Below are 18,594 nucleotides of genomic sequence, written 5' to 3'. Positions count from 1 at the left end.
ATCTTTACTTTTACTCAAATATGAAAATTGGGTACTTTTTCCACCACTGCCCACTAATAGTGGGGGCTTTGCGCCCAAGGAATACTGTAACACGGGCTGGTGTCTACCTAAGGCCCAAGTTTTTAATGGTACAGGGAGCAGATCCTCACCTTTGCACCACAGGATCATAACATTTAGCAATCTGTCAGCTCTCTCTCCATCTACAATGAAACCTGCAAAGGCATGAATAATCTGGAACGCGCCCAAATGGCCTGTCCAGAGCTGATTATTACAAAAGTGACATAAAATTAAGAGATGCTTTTACAGATTCAAATTAACAGAATACAAACCATTTACATGTCCACTTTACCGATATCATACACTAACCTTCATATGTACTTGGACAGTGAAGCTACATTTTTTAATTTGGCTCTATACTCCAGCATGTTGGATTTTCATAAATATCGATTTAAGCGCTTTATGTATATAGTCCCACCCGAGTGCTTTCATTTCTAAACGGTAAATCAGATATGTATGAAAATATCCTCAAATAAAAGGTGACATTCTGTACGGTTGCCTCATATGAAACATTTGATTTCAAAATGCTGGAGTAAAGAGCCATTTTAGCTTCACTTTCAAAACACAGGTGAGTATATATGCTGGATTACAAACCAAAAACACCAGAAAGAGTGGTGTGACGATTTCAGAGCCTCCATTTCATGAAATTTACTGAAAAAGTAGATAGAAGTTTCAAGTGGATATTTCATCATTTTCTTGACCATCTAAAAGTCAATAAAGGCTACATAGTTATAAAATCCAACTTTTCAAACAAACTTTTGACATAATCAGATAAATATGTAGACAAATATTTTACAGGGAAAACTGAGATTCTCTGCACATCCCTTTCTGCTTCTCTACCACATGGGCACATACAATGGCTCTCTGTCACAGGCACATTCCAGACATGGTGAACAAGACTGACAAACAATACATAACTAACAAAACCAATAAATGCAAGTAAATAATACATATATAATTAATTCAAATAATTATTGTAGATAATCGGCAGAATCTACCGCACACCTAAGTCAGATTAGTGAAAGCGCTGGAGGCAAATCGCTAAACTGGAGAAACAGGAAAAACTATCCACACACTTCCAGACAGATGCAAATTCATTTTAATAGTAGCTGAGCTTTCGGTCAGCCGACCTTTACCTTAAAGTAAATTCAAATAATTCATAAAATACTTTAAAAGCCTAAACACTAATGTATCAGTGTAACATATATTTCTCAGATAGAAAATGGGACTAATTACCTCCGAAACCATACGTTTAATTGAAATATGTATAAATTAACACAATTAAATTGCTTGACTGCATAGCACGTTTATCGAATATCAATGGCAACCTACTCCTGCAATTGAATCACCCACCTGTCATTGGTGATGCCTGGAAAAGTAGTAGAGAAAGAGGTCTCCATGAGTGGGTTTGAAACTCTGGGGAGATGGAAAGATCGAGAAGTTGCATAGAGATCCATGATAAACAATAGTGAACAAAGGGCGTAAAATTGCTCCTATAATTCTAACTGACTAAAAGCCGGAAATGGAGGTTTGGTCTGGGTATAGTCAAATAGAAGGTCAAAACATCAGGAAAAGAGCATCATTGGTAACCAATTGTATTGCTTGAACAGTTTCGGAAGTAGAAATCAACCATTTTTTTGAAAGTAAAGGAACACCCTCATGAAGACCCCGTTATCTGTGAGGAAAATGTATAAACTTGAAGGATATTAGCCAATAGACACCATGATTGAATGACAAATATAGGAAACAAAAAAATTGAGTAGTTGACGTGAAATGGAAATAGTTATATACACGAGAGAAAAAAAGGAAAACGGGCGAATATAACACTCACTCCAAAAGCAACTGTACAAAATTCACAAATAGATACATCACCCACATAAAAAGTCAAGTCATCCCAGTGCTTTCAACTACAAGAAAACAGACTCAGTGATTCATTCAAATAACACACTGGTTTCAGTTTCATCAGTCCCATAGCAATGTGAAGAGTAAAATCCAGAAGGGAACGGGTCGAATCCAAAAACAGTAGGCTATATTTTGATATCTATCTCGACCTACTTATTGTCTCTTAAGTTGAAATCTGAAACATGACGAGTCACTGGAGAGCAGGCCATTTTTTCTTCATTTTTCGCGCTCTCCCTCTTCCTAACCACTAAAAAGTGCATAATCAACTTCCGCCCTTCTTCTCTCCCACAGACGGGCATATATTCAAGACTCTTCTGCATGTGATCCTGTAACACTTTTTTTATGCTTTACTTCTTGTGAATGACCTCTCCTTAGATTCATCGCTGTATGAATAAATGTTTCTATTCCAAGTAATCATCTCAAAGTTCTTTCTTTCGTTTTTACAAAGATTACCACCTTCACTTCCCTCCCACATAACTTGTCACATGTTCTCTTCTTACACATCACCATACGCCTCTGCATTAAAAAATAATAACCATTGCATGTTTAGTTTTCAAGTGCAATTTAATAAAATTAGTAGATTTTCATTTAAAAAGTTTAGGAAAATATGGCTTCCACAAATACAGCACGTTTAAGTGAATCAAAGAGTTCTTCCTTGCAAATGATCATTTCCTCCATGGGCCCTGAGAAGGGTTTACATTTAATCATTTAAAATGTATAAGATTAAGAACACAAATATTAAGAGAATTTTAAGAGGCTTTCATTATCAGTAAAAATTGAATAGCACAGACTACTGAAGCTTGGGTTCATTTGCTAACACATCAACAATGAAAACAGCACCATTGTTTGGAATGCAAATATTATCATTCTGAATCTACCAATTCTCTATCATAGTATGTCATGATTGAGACACCCTGTATGAAACAGAAAGCTTATCTATTGAAATACGGATTTTTTATATAAAATTTAAAAAACATGCTAATGCATACTGAAAGTAGTCAATATACACATTATGGGATGTTAATGCAACATTTTGGCAGAAGAAACGCTACATTGATGTACTATTTCAGCAGTTGAAGTTGAAGCCTAAATCTGTGTGGAGAATGATGCCAATCCCTAATTGCTGGTGGTGGTTGTGGCCAGTTTACTTGGTGTGGTGGTAGAACCTCTGTCCTGATTGGCTGTGGGAAAGGTAGGCATGCCGAGGAGAGCTCTGAAACGTTGCCTGTAAAAGACAAACAAGAAAGCATGAATAGATCCTTTAGAAACATCATACCATAGAAGTATAATTGAGTTATTCTATTTGTAAGCATCACATGGTCTAACTAAACATGAGAATGACTGAGTCGGTCAAATCAAAGCTAGGGTGCATCTAGCCTAAAAGTGATGAATACTCGAATCCATATTGTGACTAATGTTGATTTTCATGATGTATTCCTAGTATTTCGTTGAAGCCATTACAATTGGCCATTTGATCTAACTGGCAGCACCAAGGGTGTATGTAATGGGCAGTGCGGCCCAGGTTTGGGTGCTACGTGATAGGTAGGGCTCTGCATTTAGGGAGAGTTATTTTCTACCCTGCATTTTTCAGTCATCTGACCTAAAGAGGCTGATATAGCGTCTTCTCACACCACGTGTGAATTAATTGTCACCCGTGCATACCATAATTGTATAACGGAATTATTCAATTAGTCCAAAATATATTCCCAACCATGTGGATTGACTTCAAAAAGGAAATTACTGCCGACACTTATTCCAGAGAGGAGGAGGCAAAGTGGCAGGGCCTCTGCCCAAAATCTGTCCGCGCAGACTGAGCAGACTTGGTCAGCGTTAGGTAGAGCAAGTGAGGAGTTTTTGTATGGGGGGCAATGAGTGTCGAATTTGGTAAAGATAAAAGTGATTTGCTATTTTGATACAGTAGTTAAGGCTTATTGGATCGAATGGAAGTTTCATAATGCTTAGGTTGTTACGATTGTATTAAATATTTTCTACCAAAGATCATTGTCTAGCTAGAATGTTCCCACTTGATCTCGCCGCCTCCCGCCTGCGTTTTGCCTTTGCGGACAACCATTTCTATTGTTTGAGCCCTGTTCCCGGAGAGATACCGTCCTGTAGGATTTCACTCCAACCCTAATCTAGCGCAACTGATTCTAATAATTAGCTGGTTGATAAAATGAATCAGGTTAGTTACAACTGGGGTTGGATTGAAAACCTAAAAGGAGAGTAGCTCTCCAGGAACAGGGTTGGAGAACCCTGGTTTGAGGGTTTACAGGGAGGGTAACAACCAATGGGTGAATTTCCCTGTGGGTCCTGCTTTTTGTTACACATCCTTGGGCTTATCAACACTAAAGAACAATTATATAACTAATATAACATTATTTTCTGAAAAACAATGGCAAAAATAGCAATTCTCTCTTGGAATTTGAAATACCTTATATGTCCTATCAAACGTGTCAGCGGTCTAGATATCCTTCCAAGAAACCATATTGATACAGCAATGCTCCAAGAAACACACCTGCTCCATAAGCAGCGCTCGACATTCAGGGCAGCCCGCTGGCCCTGCAACCTCTGCCGAAGCTTGCCGGGCCAGTTAATCAAGCTTTCATATCGCCCACTTGGGCCAGTACATTTTCAAACTCCCGAAAAAATTTAATAAATACATATTCACAATCTCTCTGACGTCTGATGCTTCACACTTGTTATCAACCAGCATTCGGTTTCCAAGTATGGGGGATTTTACGATGCATGTGTTGTGCGTCTCGGAGCGGTGAGTACAATCAATGTGGGCTTGGGGGGGAGACCATTGTGAATATGTGTGTGTGTGTGTGACTGGGCCATTGTGGGCTTGAGGGAGGCCGTTGCCTAGTCCTGTGGGTGTCCTTGGACATGTTTTTTAATCGTTACTATGGTTACGCCACCAATATAATTATAATATAATCTAAGTCTGGTTCATCCTTGAGAGCAATTTCCAAACGCCTGAAGGTACCACGTTCATCTGTACAAACAATAGTACGCAAGTATAAACACCATGGGACCACGCAGCCGTCATATTGCTCAGGAAGGAGACGCGTTGTCTCCTAGAGATGAACGTACTTGTGTGAAAAGTGCAAATCAATTCCAGAACAACAGCAAAGGACCTTGTGAAGATGCTGGAGCAAACAGGTACAAAATTCTCTATATCCACAGTAAAAAGAGTCCTATATCGACATAACCTGAAAGGCCGCTCAGCAAGGAAGAAGCCACTGCTCAAAAACCGCCATAAAAAAAGCCAGACTACAGTTTGCAACTGCACATGGGGACAAAGATCGTACTTTTTGAAAAAATGTCCTGGTCTATTGAAACAAAAATATAACTGTTTGGCCATAATGACCATCGTTATGTTTGGAGAAAAAAAAGGGGGAGGCTTGCAAGGCGAAGAACACCATCCCAACCGTGAAACACAGGGGTGGCAGCATCATGTTGTGGGGTGCTTTGCTGCAGGAGGGATGGGCCAAAATTCACCAAACTTACTGTGGGAAGCTTGTGGAAGGCTACCCGAAACGTTTGACCCAAGTTAAACAATTTAAAGGCAATGCTACCAAATACTAATTGAGTGTATGTAAACTTCTGACCCACTGGGAATGTGATGAAATAAATACAAGCTGAAATAAATCATTCTCTCTAATATTATTCTGACATTTCACATTCTTAAAAATAAAGTGGTGATCCTAACTGACCTAAGACAGGGAATTTTTACTTGGATTAAATGTCAGGAATTGTGAAAAACTGATTTTAAATGTATTTGGCTAAGGTGTATGTAAACTTCCGACTTCAACTGTATGTAAGAATGCTGTTCATTGACTATAACTCAGCCTTCAACACCATAGTACCCTCCAAGGTCATCATCAAGCTCGGGGACCTGGGTCTGAACTCCGCCCTGTGCACTTGGGCCCTGGACTGCATGACGGGCCGCCCGCAGGTAGGAAACAACACCTCCACTTCACTCATCCTCAACACATGGGCCCCACAAGTGTGTGTGCTACAGCACCTCTTCAACCTCAGGAGGCTGAATACATTTGGCATGGCCCCTAAGACTCCCACAAACTTTTACAGATGCACAATTGAGAGCATCCTGTCGGGCTGCATCACCGCCTGGTACAGCAACTGCACCGCCCACAACCGCATGGCTCTCCAGAGGGTGGTGTCGTCTGCCCAATGCATCACCTACAGCACCCGATGGGCACCTACAGCACCCAATGTCACAGGAAGGCCAAATAGATCAAGAACATCAACCACCCAAGCCATGACCTGTTCACCCCGCTATCATCCAGATGGCGAGGTCAGTACAGGTGCATCAAAGCTGGGACCTAGAGACTGAAATACAACTTCTATCTCAAGAAGAAGATAATTATCTGAAGATAATCAGAACTGGAAATGTTAACTGCTGTAAAGCGTTCTCAACAAACACTTTTCTCAGACGAGGTAGTCAAGACAGAACTTCATTTATTGATAAGGCAGCGAGAAGAATTTCACGTCCATCGAGTTAGACTCACCCATTACTCCATGGTAATCATCCCAGTATTTTACTGGCCAACAAGCTATGCATAATGATCAAATAGCTACTACTGAATCTGAAACAGTGGAATTATCAGAACCCAAATGAATTAAATAACCTTACACCACTGATTGTAAATCCACATCAAGCCAGACTAAGCCCTTTCTAAAAGAATGAAGAACTACTCTTCTCAACAGAGGAAGCCACCTCGCTGGGAGCCCAAATCTCTTTCAAAGAACTCAAAAGAGCATTGGATAGCATGAATGAAGGTAAATCACCTGGACGAGATTGTATTCCCTGAGGTCTATTTAAAATTTTGGAATCAATTAGGTCCACTACTGGTCGGAATTATTAACACAGCCGTTCACAAACGTTCATTTGGAAGAGATGTGAATACAGCACTAATTTCGCTTTAAAACTTTTTTAAAGGATGCCACCCAGTGTTCTCACTATCGCCTCCCATCTTTGATAAACACAGATATTAAAGTTTTTCAAAATGTTATCGTCCCATTTCGAGACTTACTACCCAAATTGGTCTACAAGGACAAAAGCAGGTTTGTTATAAAACATTTATCCTATGCAACCTCCAGCTATTACACATCTTAAATGCTTCATATGAAACAACAGCTCATTGGGCTGTTTTATCTCTCAATGAAGGAAAATCTTTTGATAGACTAGATCAGTCATATCTTTGGTGTGTCTTGGAACATACAGTACTGGTCAAAAGTTTGGACACAACTACTCATTCAAGGGTTTTTATTTTTACTATTTTATACATTGTAGAATAATAGTGAAGACATCAAAACTATGAAATAACACATGGAATAATGTAGAACCCAAAACAAGTGTTATACAAATATCTTATATTTGAGATTCTTCAAAGTAGCCACCCTTGCCTTGAAGCCAGCTTTGCAGACTCTTGGCATTCTCTCAACCAGCTTCATGAGGTAGTCACCTGGAATGCATTTCAATTAACAGGTGTGCCTTGTTAAAAGTGAATTTGTGGAAATTTCCTTCTTAATGCGTTTGAGCCAATCAGTTGTGTTGTGACAAGATAGGGGTGGTATACAGAAGAGCCCTATTTGGTAAAAGACCAAGTCCATATTATGGCAAGAACAGCTCAAATAAGCAAATAGTATAAGACAGTCCATTACTTTAAGACATGAAGGTCAGTCAATGCGGAACATTTAAAGAACTTTCAACATTTCTTCATGTGCAGTCACAAAAACCATCAAGCGCTATGATGAAACTGGCTCTCATGAGGACCGCCACAGGAAAGAAAGACCCAGAGTTACCTCTGCTGCAGAGGATAAGTTCATTAGAGTTAACTGCAGCTCAGATTGCAGCCCAAATAAATGCTTCAGAGTTCAAGTAAGACACATCTCAACATCAACTTAAGTGGAGACTGTGTGAAATCAGGCTTTCATGGTCAAATTGTAGCAAAACCACTACTAGAGGACACCAATAAGAAGAAGAGACCTGCTTGGGCCAAGAAACACGAGCAATGGACATTAGACCAGTGGAAATCTGTCCTTTGGTCTGATGAGTCCAAATTGGAGATTTTTGGTTACAACTGCTGTGTCTTTGTGAGACACAGAGTAGGTGAACGGATGATCTTCCATGTGTGGTTCCCAATGTAAAGCATTGAGGAGGAGGTGTTATGGTGTGGGGGTGCTTTGCTGGGGACACTGATTTATTTAGAATTCAAGGCACATTTAACTAGCATGGCTGCCACAGCATTCTGCAGCGATACGCCATCCCATCTGATTTGCGCTTAGTGGGACTATCATTTGTTTTTCAACAGGACAATGAGCCAAAACACACCTCCAGGCTGTGTAAGGGATATTTGACCAAGAAGGAGAGTGATGAAGTGCTGCATCAGATGACCTGGCCTCCACAATCACCCGAACTCAACCCAATTGAGATGGTTTGGGATGAGTTAGACTGCAGAGTGAAGAAAAAGCAGCCAACAATTTCACAGTATATGTGGAAATTCCTTCAAGAGTGTTAGAAAAGCCTTCCTCATGAAGCTGGTTGAGAGAATGGCAAAACGGTGCAAAGCTGTCATCAAGGCAAAGGGTGGTTACTTTGAAGAATCTAAAATATATTTTGATTTGTTAAACAGTTTTTTGGTTACTTCATGATTCCATATGTGTTTTTTCATAGTGTTGATGTCTTCACTAATATTCTACATTGTAGAAAATAGTGAAAAATTCATAAAAACCCTTGAATGCGTAAGTTTCCAAAATGTTGACTGGTACTTTGTGAATTGGCTCCAATTTCATAAATATGATTAAAATACTATATGCCAATCCCTCAGCCATAGTTATAACAGGTAATATCTGCACTGCTCCTTTTAGAATCACTAGAAGCAGCAGACAAGGTGAGAGAGCTGCTTTTAATATTATCCATGGAACCCCTGGCCCAGACAATTCGTCATATCGAAAATAACATCAATTTCCCTAAAATCTACTGAGGACTTAATTTCATTAAATGCGGACGACATTTGACTATATCTAGACAATTTCTTAATCACCCTCGAACACATGGAAATCATAGATTCATTTTATAACTTGATGAAGCTGAATTACAGTCCATTCGGGAAGTTCAGACCCCTTCACTTTTTCCACATTGTTACAATTTTTTGTGTGCAAATGTATTAGAAACTACATAAGCATTCAGAACATTTACTACAAAATACAAAATTGAAATATCACATTTACATAAGTATTCAGGCACTTTACTAAGTACTTTGTTGAAGCACCTTTGGCAGCTATTACAGCCTCAAGTCTTCTTGGGTATGCTGCTACAAGCTTGGCACACCAGTATTTGGGGAGTTTCTCCCATTCTTCTCTGCAGATCCTCTCAAGCTTTGTCAGGTTGGATGGGGAAGCGTCGCTGCACAGCTATTTTCAACTATCTCCAGAGATGTTCGACCGGGTTCAAGTCCGGGCCACTCAAGGACATTCAGAGACTTGTCCCGAAGCCACTCCTGCATCATCTTTGCTGGGTGCTTAGTGTTGCTGGCTTGTTGGAAGGTGAACCTTTGTCCCAGTCGGAGGTCCAAATCAGTCAGGTTTCAAGACTAGTCATTCAACTGAGACTGCTCTTCTCTGTGTCACGGAGGCGCTCCGCACTGCTAAAGCTAACTCTCTCTCCTCTGCTCTCATCCTTCTAGACCTATCGGCTGCCTTTGATACTGTGAACCATCAGATCCTCCTCTCCACCCTCTCCGAGCTGGGCATCTCCGGCGCGGCCCACGCTTGGATTGCGTCCTACCTGACAGGTCGCTCCTACCAGGTGGCGTGGCGAGAATCTGTCTCCGCACCACGTGCTCTCACCACTGGTGTCCCCCAGGGCTCTGTTCTAGGCCCTCTCCTATTCTCGCTATACACCAAGTCACTTGGCTCTGTCATATCCTCACATGGTCTCTCCTATCATTGCTATGCAGACGACACACAATTAATCTTCTCCTTTCCCCCCTCTGATAACCAGGTGGTGAATCGCATCTCTGCATGTCTGGCAGACATATCAGTGTGGATGACGGATCACCACCTCAAGCTGAACCTCGGCAAGACGGAGCTGCTCTTCCTCCCGGGGAAGGACTGCCCGTTCCATGATCTCGCCATCACGGTTGACAACTCCATTGTGTCCTCCTCCCAGAGTGCTAAGAACCTTGGCGTGATCCTGGACAACACCCTGTCGTTCTCAACTAACATCAAGGCGGTGACCCGTTCCTGTAGGTTCATGCTCTACAACATTCGCAGAGTACGACCCTGCCTCACGCAGGAAGCGGCGCAGGTCCTAATCCAGGCACTTGTCATCTCCCGTCTGGATTACTGCAACTCGCTGTTGGCTGGGCTCCCTGCCTGTGCCATTAAACCCCTACAACTCATCCAGAACGCCGCAGCCCGTCTGGTGTTCAACTTTCCCAAGTTCTCTCACGTCACCCCGCTCCTCCGCTCTCTCCACTGGCTTCCAGTTGAAGCTCGCATCCGTTACAAGACCATGGTGCTTGCCTACGGAGCTGTGAGGGGAACGGCACCTCCGTACCTTCAGGCTCTGATCAGGCCCTACACCCAAACAAGGGCACTGCGTTCATCCACCTCTGGCCTGCTCGCCTCCCTACCTCTGAGGAAGTACAGTTCCCGCTCAGCCCAGTCAAAACTGTTCGCTGCTCTGGCACCCCAATGGTGGAACAAACTCCCTCACGACGCCAGGTCAGCGGAGTCAATCACCACCTTCCGGAGACACCTGAAACCCCACCTCTTTAAGGAATACCTAGGATAGGATAAAGTAATCCTTCTAACCCCCCCCCCCCCTTAAAAGAGTTAGATGCACTATTGTAAAGTGGTTGTTCCACTGGATATCATAAGGTGAATGCACCAATTTGTAAGTCGCTCTGGATAAGAGCGTCTGCTAAATGACTTAAATGTAAATGTAATGTCCTGAGCGCTCTGGAGCAGCAAGATCTCTCTGTACATTGCTCTGTTCATCTTTCCCTCGACCCCGACTAGTCTCCCAGTCCCTGCCGCTGAAAAACATCCCCACAGCATGATGCTGCCACCACCATGCTTCTCCGTAGGGATGGTATTGGCCAGGAGATGAGCGGTGCCTGGTTTCCTCCAGACTTGACGCTTGGCATTCAGGCCAAAAAGTTTGATCTGGGTTTCATCAGACCAGAGAATCTTGTTTCTCATGGACTGAGAGTCCTTTAGATGCCTTTTGGCAAACTCCAAGCGGTCTGTCATATGCCATTTACAGAGTAGTGGCTTCCGTCTGGCCACTCTACCATAAAGGCCTGATCTCCACAGAGGAACTCTGGAGCTCTGTCAGAATGACCATCGGGTTCTTGGTCACCTCCCTGACCAAGGCCCTTCTCTCCCAATTGCTCAGTTTGGCCGGGTGGCCAGCTCTAGGAAGAGTCTTGGTGGTTCCAAACTTTTTCCATTTAAGAATGATGGCGGCCACTGTTTTCTTGGGGACCTTAAATGCTGCATAAATGTTTTGGTACCCTTCCCCAGATCTGTGCCTTGACAGAATCCTGTCTTGGAGCTCTATGGACAATTCCTTCGACATCATGGCTTGGTTTTTGCTCTGACGTGCACTGTACACACACACACACACACACACGTGTGTACCTTTCCAAATCATGACCAATCAATCGAATTTACCACAGGTGGAGTCCAATCAAGTTGTAGAAACATCAAGGATGATCAATGGAAACAGGATGCACCTGAGCTCAGATGAGGCTCATAGCAAAGGATCTGAATACTTATGAAAATATGGTATTTCTGTTATTGTTTATTTATACATTTGCAAAAAATGTCTAAACCTGTTTTCGCTTTGTCATTATGGGGTAGAGTGTGTAGATTGATGAGGATTTTTTATTTAATCCATTTTAGAATAAGGCTGTAAGGTAACAAAACGTGGGAAAAGTGAAGGGGTCTGAATACTTTCCGAATGCAACGTAAATACACATTTGATTAAAAGAAATCTCTATATATTTTTCATTCACTATAGAAATTAATGTAAAAACTTAAATGGAGAGGAAATCACGATAACAGACGACACAGTCTCAACCTTAGCCTACATAACATTCTAAAGCAAAAAAAACAAAGAATAACATAACCTAGGTTAGCACATGTGAATAGAACAACTTTAACCTTCACCCAGCTCTCCTTGCAAGACAAACAAAATAGGAACATATTGATCCAGTGTGTCAGTTAATTCGTCCGTTATTATTGACATGTTTTCAGTTTTTTGACAAGATGTTTTAGTTCCTCTTCGTGTTTTGTGGCTACCTTTGGTAGACGTCGACTCCTGAGTTGGGTACTTGTAGGGACTGTGCCTCTTGTTTTTCACATGTTTATTAATGAATGCGCACATTTCGGGGTTTATCAACTTTTTCTAGAGGGATGTTGGCGCTTGCGAAACCCTCCACCATATCCTCCAGGTCCTCCCACCTGACTAAACGATCTTGGCCAGTAGTCCTAGAATTCTTATGAGACAGCGTTATGTTATTTCAGATGTCCATCTATCCTGTCTTTCTGTTTATGAGCTAATGCTAAGTTGCATGTTTTGCTGAATATATTGTTGTCATCTGCAAAGAGCGTCTCTGTGGAGTATTTCTGGTGTACAGAAAATACCCGAGCTCTGAAGCAAGCTTCCAGAAAATTGGAACGGGAATGGCGCCACACCAAACTGGAAGTCTTCCGACTAGCTTGGAAAGACAGTACCGTGCAGTATCGAAGAGCCCTCACTGCTGCTCTATTATACTATTTTTCAAACTTAATTGAGGAAAATAAGAACAATTCAACATTTATTTTTGATACTGTCGCAAAGCTAACTAAAAAGCAGCATTCCCCAAGTGAGGATGGCTTTCACTTCAGCAGTAATAAATTCATGAACTTCTTTGAGGAAAAGATCATGATCATTAGAAAGCAAATTACGGACTCCTCTTTAAATCTGCGTATTCCTCCAAAGCTCAGCTGTCCTGAGTCTGCACAACTCTGCCAAGACCTAGGATCAAGGGAGACACTCAAGTGTTTTAGTACTATATCTCTTGACACAATGATGAAAATAATCATGGCCTCTAAACCTTCAATCTGCATACTGGACCCTATTCCAACTAAACTACTGAAAGAGCTGCTTCCTGTGCTTGGCCCTCCTATGTTGAACATAATAATCGGCTCTCTATCCACCGGATGTGTACCAAACTCACTAAAAGTGGCAGTAATAAAGCCTCTCTTGAAAAAGCCAAACCTTGACCCAGAAAATATTTTTAAAAACTAAAATTCGGCCTATATCGAATCTTCCATTCCTCTCCAAATTTTTTTTAAAATCTGTTGCGCAGCAACTCACTGCCTTCCTGAAGACAAACAATGTATACAAAATGCTTCAGTCTGGTTTTAGACCCCATCATAGCACTGAGACTGCACTTGTGAAGGTGGTACATGACCTTTTAATGGCGTCAGACCGAGGCTCTGCATCTGTCCTCGTGCTCCTAGACCTTAGTGCTGCTTTTGATACCTTCGATCACCACATTCTTTTGGAGAGTTTGGAAACCCAAATTGGTCTACACGGACAAGTTCTGGCCTGGTTTAGATCTTATCTGTCGGAAAGATATCAGTTTGCCTCTGAATGTTTTGTCCTCTGACAAATCAACTGTACATTTCGGTGTTCAAGGTTCCGTTTTAGGACCACTATTGTTTTCACTATACATTTTACCTCTGGGGATGTCATTCGAAAACATGTTAACTTTCACTGCTATACGGATGACACACAGCTGTACATTTCAATGAAACATGGTGAAGCCCCAAAATTGCCCTCGCTAGAAGCCTGTGTTTCAGACATAAGGAAGTGGATGGCTGAAAACTTTCTACCTTTAAACTCGGACAAAACAGAGATGCTTGTTCTAGGTCCCAAGAAACAAAGAGATCTTCTGTTGAATCTGACAATTAATCTTGATGGTTGTAAAGTCGTCTCAAATAAAACTGTGAAGGACCTCGGCATTACTCTGGACCCTGATCTCTCTTTTGACGAACATATCAAGACTGTTTCAAGGACAGCTTTTTTCCATCTACGTAACATTGCAAAAATCATAAACTTTGTCCAAAAATGATGCAGAAAAATTAATCCATGCTTTTGTTACTTCTAGGTTAGACCACTGCAATGCTCTACTTTCCGGCTACCCGGATAAAGCACTAACTAAACTTCAGTTAGTGCTAAATACGGCTGCTAGAATCCTGACTAGAACCAAAAACTTTGATCATATTACTCCAGTGCTAGCCTCCCTACACTGGCTTCCTGTTAAGGCAAGGGCTGATTTCAAGGTTTTACTGTTAACCTACAAAGCATTACATGGGCTTGCTCCTACCTATCTTTCCGATTTGGTCCTGCCGTACATACCTACACGTACGCTACGGTCACAAGACGCAGGCCTCCTAATTGTCCCTGGAATTTCTAAGCAAACAGCTGGAGGCAGGGCTTTCTCCTATAGATCTCCATTTTTATGGAATGGTCTGTCTACCCATGTGAGAGACGCAGACTCGGTCTCAACTCTCAACATCTCTTCAGTGGGTCATATGATTGAGTGTAGTCTGGCCCAGGAGTGTGAAGGTGAACGGAAAGGCTCTGGAGCAATGAACCGCCCTTGCTGTCTCTGCCTGGCCGGTTCCCCTCTCTCCACTGGGATTCTCTGCCTCTAACCCTATTACAGGGGCTGAGTCACTGGCTTACTGGTGCTCTTTCATGCCGTCCCTAGGAGGGGTGCGTCACTTGAGTGGGTTGAGTCACTGATGTGATCTTCCTGTCTGGGTTGGCGCCCCCCCTTGGGTTGTGCCGTGAAATTTAGTCAGTTGGAGAGGATCAGTTTGAGCAAAGTAAGGTGCAGAATCACTGATCTACAAAAAGAGTTCCTTGCCAAAAAATGTATTCGCAGAACTAAGCCTCCCCTGGATCAGGCGAACCCCCACAAAACACACGCGAACAACCAGCCATTGATTGATTGGAAACAGCTTGTGTCAAATATCATTTCCTAGAATTTTCTGACAGCTGCGTCACTAGCAGAATAAGGTTGGAAATACCGGTAAAAGCACAGTGCTACATATCATCAACCAAAACTCCAGGCCCTAGTGATAGGATACTCACTGGGTGAGCCTGCTGTGGAGGAGTTCCATGAGTGAAGCTTCCTGGAGAGGCCGGACGGGGGGGATGGGTGTATGGCAAGCCAGACTATTCACACAGAACAGGGGGAGCAAGAAAGGAAGATATGACGTTATGAATTGATCAGGATAACTGACTTTGTGGTGTGTGTAATGCCAGAGGGATGAGAGTAGTACACACAGCATGGTTGTGTTCATTAGGCACAGAATGGAAGAAAACTGAGTGAAATGGAGAGGTACTAACTACACCGGTCCAATAAGAAACACTTGTTTCATTTTTCATTGCAAAACATTTAGCTACTTTTGTCCTAATGAACACGACCCAGGGCAGGTGGGTAAAGAGGGTTGGCCTTACCGTGGCAGGAGGGATCTGCACTGTGAGGGAGGGGGTAGGCAGCAGGCTTGCAGCACTGGCATGAAGAGCCTGAGGGTGCATGGACCGTAGAGCACTCTGAAACCACCACAAAAACACAGCAGCCAAAGATTAACGGACAGTTACGTGCGAGTTAACCACAGATGACCCGTCCACAAACAGATACAGTACACTGCCTGTGATCAACCTCTTAAAAAGGTTTGTTTGAACACTGAACACCATATTTAATCATGTGCAATGCTACTTTTCCACTCTATAAAAGGGGCCCAACGAACTCACAGAGTCAGTGAAGCCAGATTGTTGATTGGCATGTTCCAGTTGCTTCTGTAGAGGGATCCCAGCACTAGGGATAAATCCTGGTGACAAAATACAGAATATGTTTAAAAGAGAAAAATGGAGTGAAGCAAGAGAAGTGAGTAGTAGTTTAGGCAGAGCAAGCGACTAACTTTATTTCCTCACCATCCTGGTACCGTCTGGAAGTGCAATTTCAACGATCCCAAACTGATCTCGAACCGTCCCAAAATTAAAATAGTTTTTTAAATGTTTTGATATGCCAACATGGGTCTAGGTCATTTGCAGTGCTTTTAAATTAATTGGTATATTTCTGAGAAAGATACAGAGAGTCTATACTACATCAACTTCATTTGTTAAGAAAAAAAACTTTTTGCATCTTAAATGAAAACAGACAAACATCCATTACATTATTAATAATTACAATTTATTAACTGAGCATGCTAACCACATATATATCTAAGAGAGAACAAACAATGTTATTGTGAACTGGTTACTGAACAAACTTAAGAGACATTACATTCCACCAGCAGCTGCCCCATTAAACAGCATAACACAACAACATACAATAAAGAACGGTGTGTGCGTGTGTTCCCCAGCCTTCACTTTCTCCGCTTCACCCTCCCCTCTTCAGTCAGTGAAGAATGGTCACCTTGACCTTATTGAGCGCCACCATCTGTTAACAGCCAGGGACTAAAATAAACTTTTTGGTCCACCAGCCACTGTGGCAGGTATTGAGATTTTTACCAGCCCAGATAAAATTAAATCTAAAAAAATTACACCAACAAAACATTAAAAAAAAAACAGATGAGCATGCTTTGTAATGTTTCTAAAACAATACATGTATTAGTAGTAAGAAGTAGTGTGTTTATATTGTTTCATTTCATAAAACATTTTAAACAGAGACTTACAATTTTGCCGTGGTAATGCATGTTTTCGCCTGTAAGATTCTGACTAGTATCCACATTGCTTCTCTCCCTAGCAGTTGAAACTCAAACATTGAAAAACAACCTAGCTGGTGAACAAAACTACGTAATTAACCAAGGAACACAAGGACAAAGTCTCACTTCAGTAGACTTCCGTTTCAATTCAATTAAAACAAACTTTTATGCCCCTGCTCTGCGCTTCTAAAAATGAATCGGTCACTCAGCTCTTCCCGTGTGCATGCACAGCACCCAGTCAGGCAGTGTTGTAGAGCAAGACAGAAATACATTGCAAATTCTCCAGTGTGCATTCGGTTCAGGTCAGGGACATCCAACCATATTCTCTAGAATACCATAGTAGATAGCCATAGCCTCAGCTCTGGGCCGGCGGGCACGCAGACAGGCTGAGAGAGTAAAATGTGCATTCTAATCGGCCTATTTGCCCAACATTGGAATGATATTCTAACACACATAACCTACATATGCGATGCCTAGGCAGCCATATCATTGTTTGAAACCTGTACGTTTTACATAGCCTACAGCCAAAATCCGACCATAGAAAAAAAGCTAAGATTTCCTGATTTGCCATTGAAACCCGCATTTCTTCTTCTACTGTCCGAAGGCAGGAAGGCACAATCCTATTGTTGCATCTTCATTTATTCCCTCTTTGTAAATTTCTACTATTATATCCATCTCTGTCGCATTATAAGAATCGCTCGCATCGGTGCGTGTTTGAGAAGGGTGTTTTCCCAGAATAGCGTTTTGGAACATTCACGTACATGGCCGAGACAACACATTGCTGCGCTTATGTGAATTATTCATAGTTTATCAACTTTTAAGCTAAATATTGTGATCCGTTTCATAAGCGTCATCTTTGTGTCAAAAAAAAATTCTGGCCTATAGTCCCACAACTGTCCGAACGTCTGTTTTGAACCGTCTCAAACATATTTATCGTCCCCGAGATGACAGGACACCCTTAATTTCGAGCCGAGTCTAGGGCTGTTAGTCTTGGAATTTGAGGTTGGCCAGGCCAGGCCAATGTACACGTCACCAACATAACCGTTGGGGGGAGGATTAGGCATATCAGACTCAAAAGAGAGGTGGCTTTTCTCTGCAACTTTACTATTATCATTACACTTCGTTATTATTATTCAAGTCAATACCTCAAAATATTAATCTAGTATACAAATTAAGAAATGTCCGATTGGAGAGGAATTCCGCAAAAATATAGATTCCAATTTTGACGCACTAAACCACTCCCATCAAGTCCATCGCATTTTCCCCTCCACTTCTCCAAACAATTCGCGTAACGTCACCAACGCTTCTGCGATCAATCTATGTGGCAATATTTTGTTCAAAGTAGCTAGAGGACACAGTAAGTAGAGAAAATGCATATACTACTGGAAAAATAATACGCTGCTGAAAATCTTACGATATAGGCTATGCATCCTGTAGGATGAATCAGGAGGAGAACTTGGCTACGTTTCATTCAGTTGCACCACATTTAATAAGAGAAGAAACGCAAAACTGGTACCGGTCGTCATTCCCTGCACATATGCTGACCCTGCAACAAGACACAGGTTGTTGTTTTCTATCTGATTAAAGAGATGAAGTCCAGACAGGCTAGTCCTATTTTAGGAAATGGACATAAGGAAAAAGTGAACTCGTACATGCACACTACCCACCTAAAAGGACCCATCAATCAAGCTGTCTGCAGCGCATCTAACTCAGACATAAGAAAATTACATTTGTCCTTTCCCAAAAATATATTAAAAACCTTGCCTTAACTTCAAATCCTTTCTGTGGGATATCAATAAAAATTTGTCTGCATTATGGGACAATGCTAAA

At 41.8% G+C, this 18,594-nt stretch overlaps 1 protein-coding gene across 6 annotated transcripts in view; it reads right to left on the bottom strand.

Annotated features, from left to right (window-relative positions):
* Positions 1–2,504: 2,504 nt before the first annotated feature.
* The window catches only part of LOC139536864 (G protein pathway suppressor 2-like), a 34,519-nt gene continuing 18,429 nt past the window's right edge, over positions 2,505–18,594 (bottom strand). For 4 of the 6 annotated variants that reach the window (XM_071337557.1, XM_071337552.1, XM_071337556.1 and 1 more), the window contains 4 exons: positions 15,812–15,888; positions 15,515–15,610; positions 15,146–15,229; positions 2,505–3,184 (listed from right to left, as the gene is read on the bottom strand). In XM_071337557.1, the coding sequence (XP_071193658.1) occupies positions 3,104–3,184; positions 15,146–15,229; positions 15,515–15,610; positions 15,812–15,888 (338 nt within the window). In that variant the 3' untranslated portion in view covers positions 2,505–3,103. Of the gene's footprint in view, positions 3,185–12,949; positions 13,016–15,145; positions 15,230–15,514; positions 15,611–15,811; positions 15,889–18,594 lie in introns of all 6 variants that reach the window. The other 2 variants (XM_071337554.1, XM_071337558.1) reach the window with 1 other exon arrangement.

The sequence above is a fragment of the Salvelinus alpinus genome, chromosome 13 (genome assembly GCF_045679555.1).
Source record: "Salvelinus alpinus chromosome 13, SLU_Salpinus.1, whole genome shotgun sequence".
Classification (NCBI taxonomy): Eukaryota; Metazoa; Chordata; class Actinopteri; order Salmoniformes; family Salmonidae; genus Salvelinus; species Salvelinus alpinus.
This window is presented reverse-complemented; position numbering and strand designations above follow the sequence as displayed.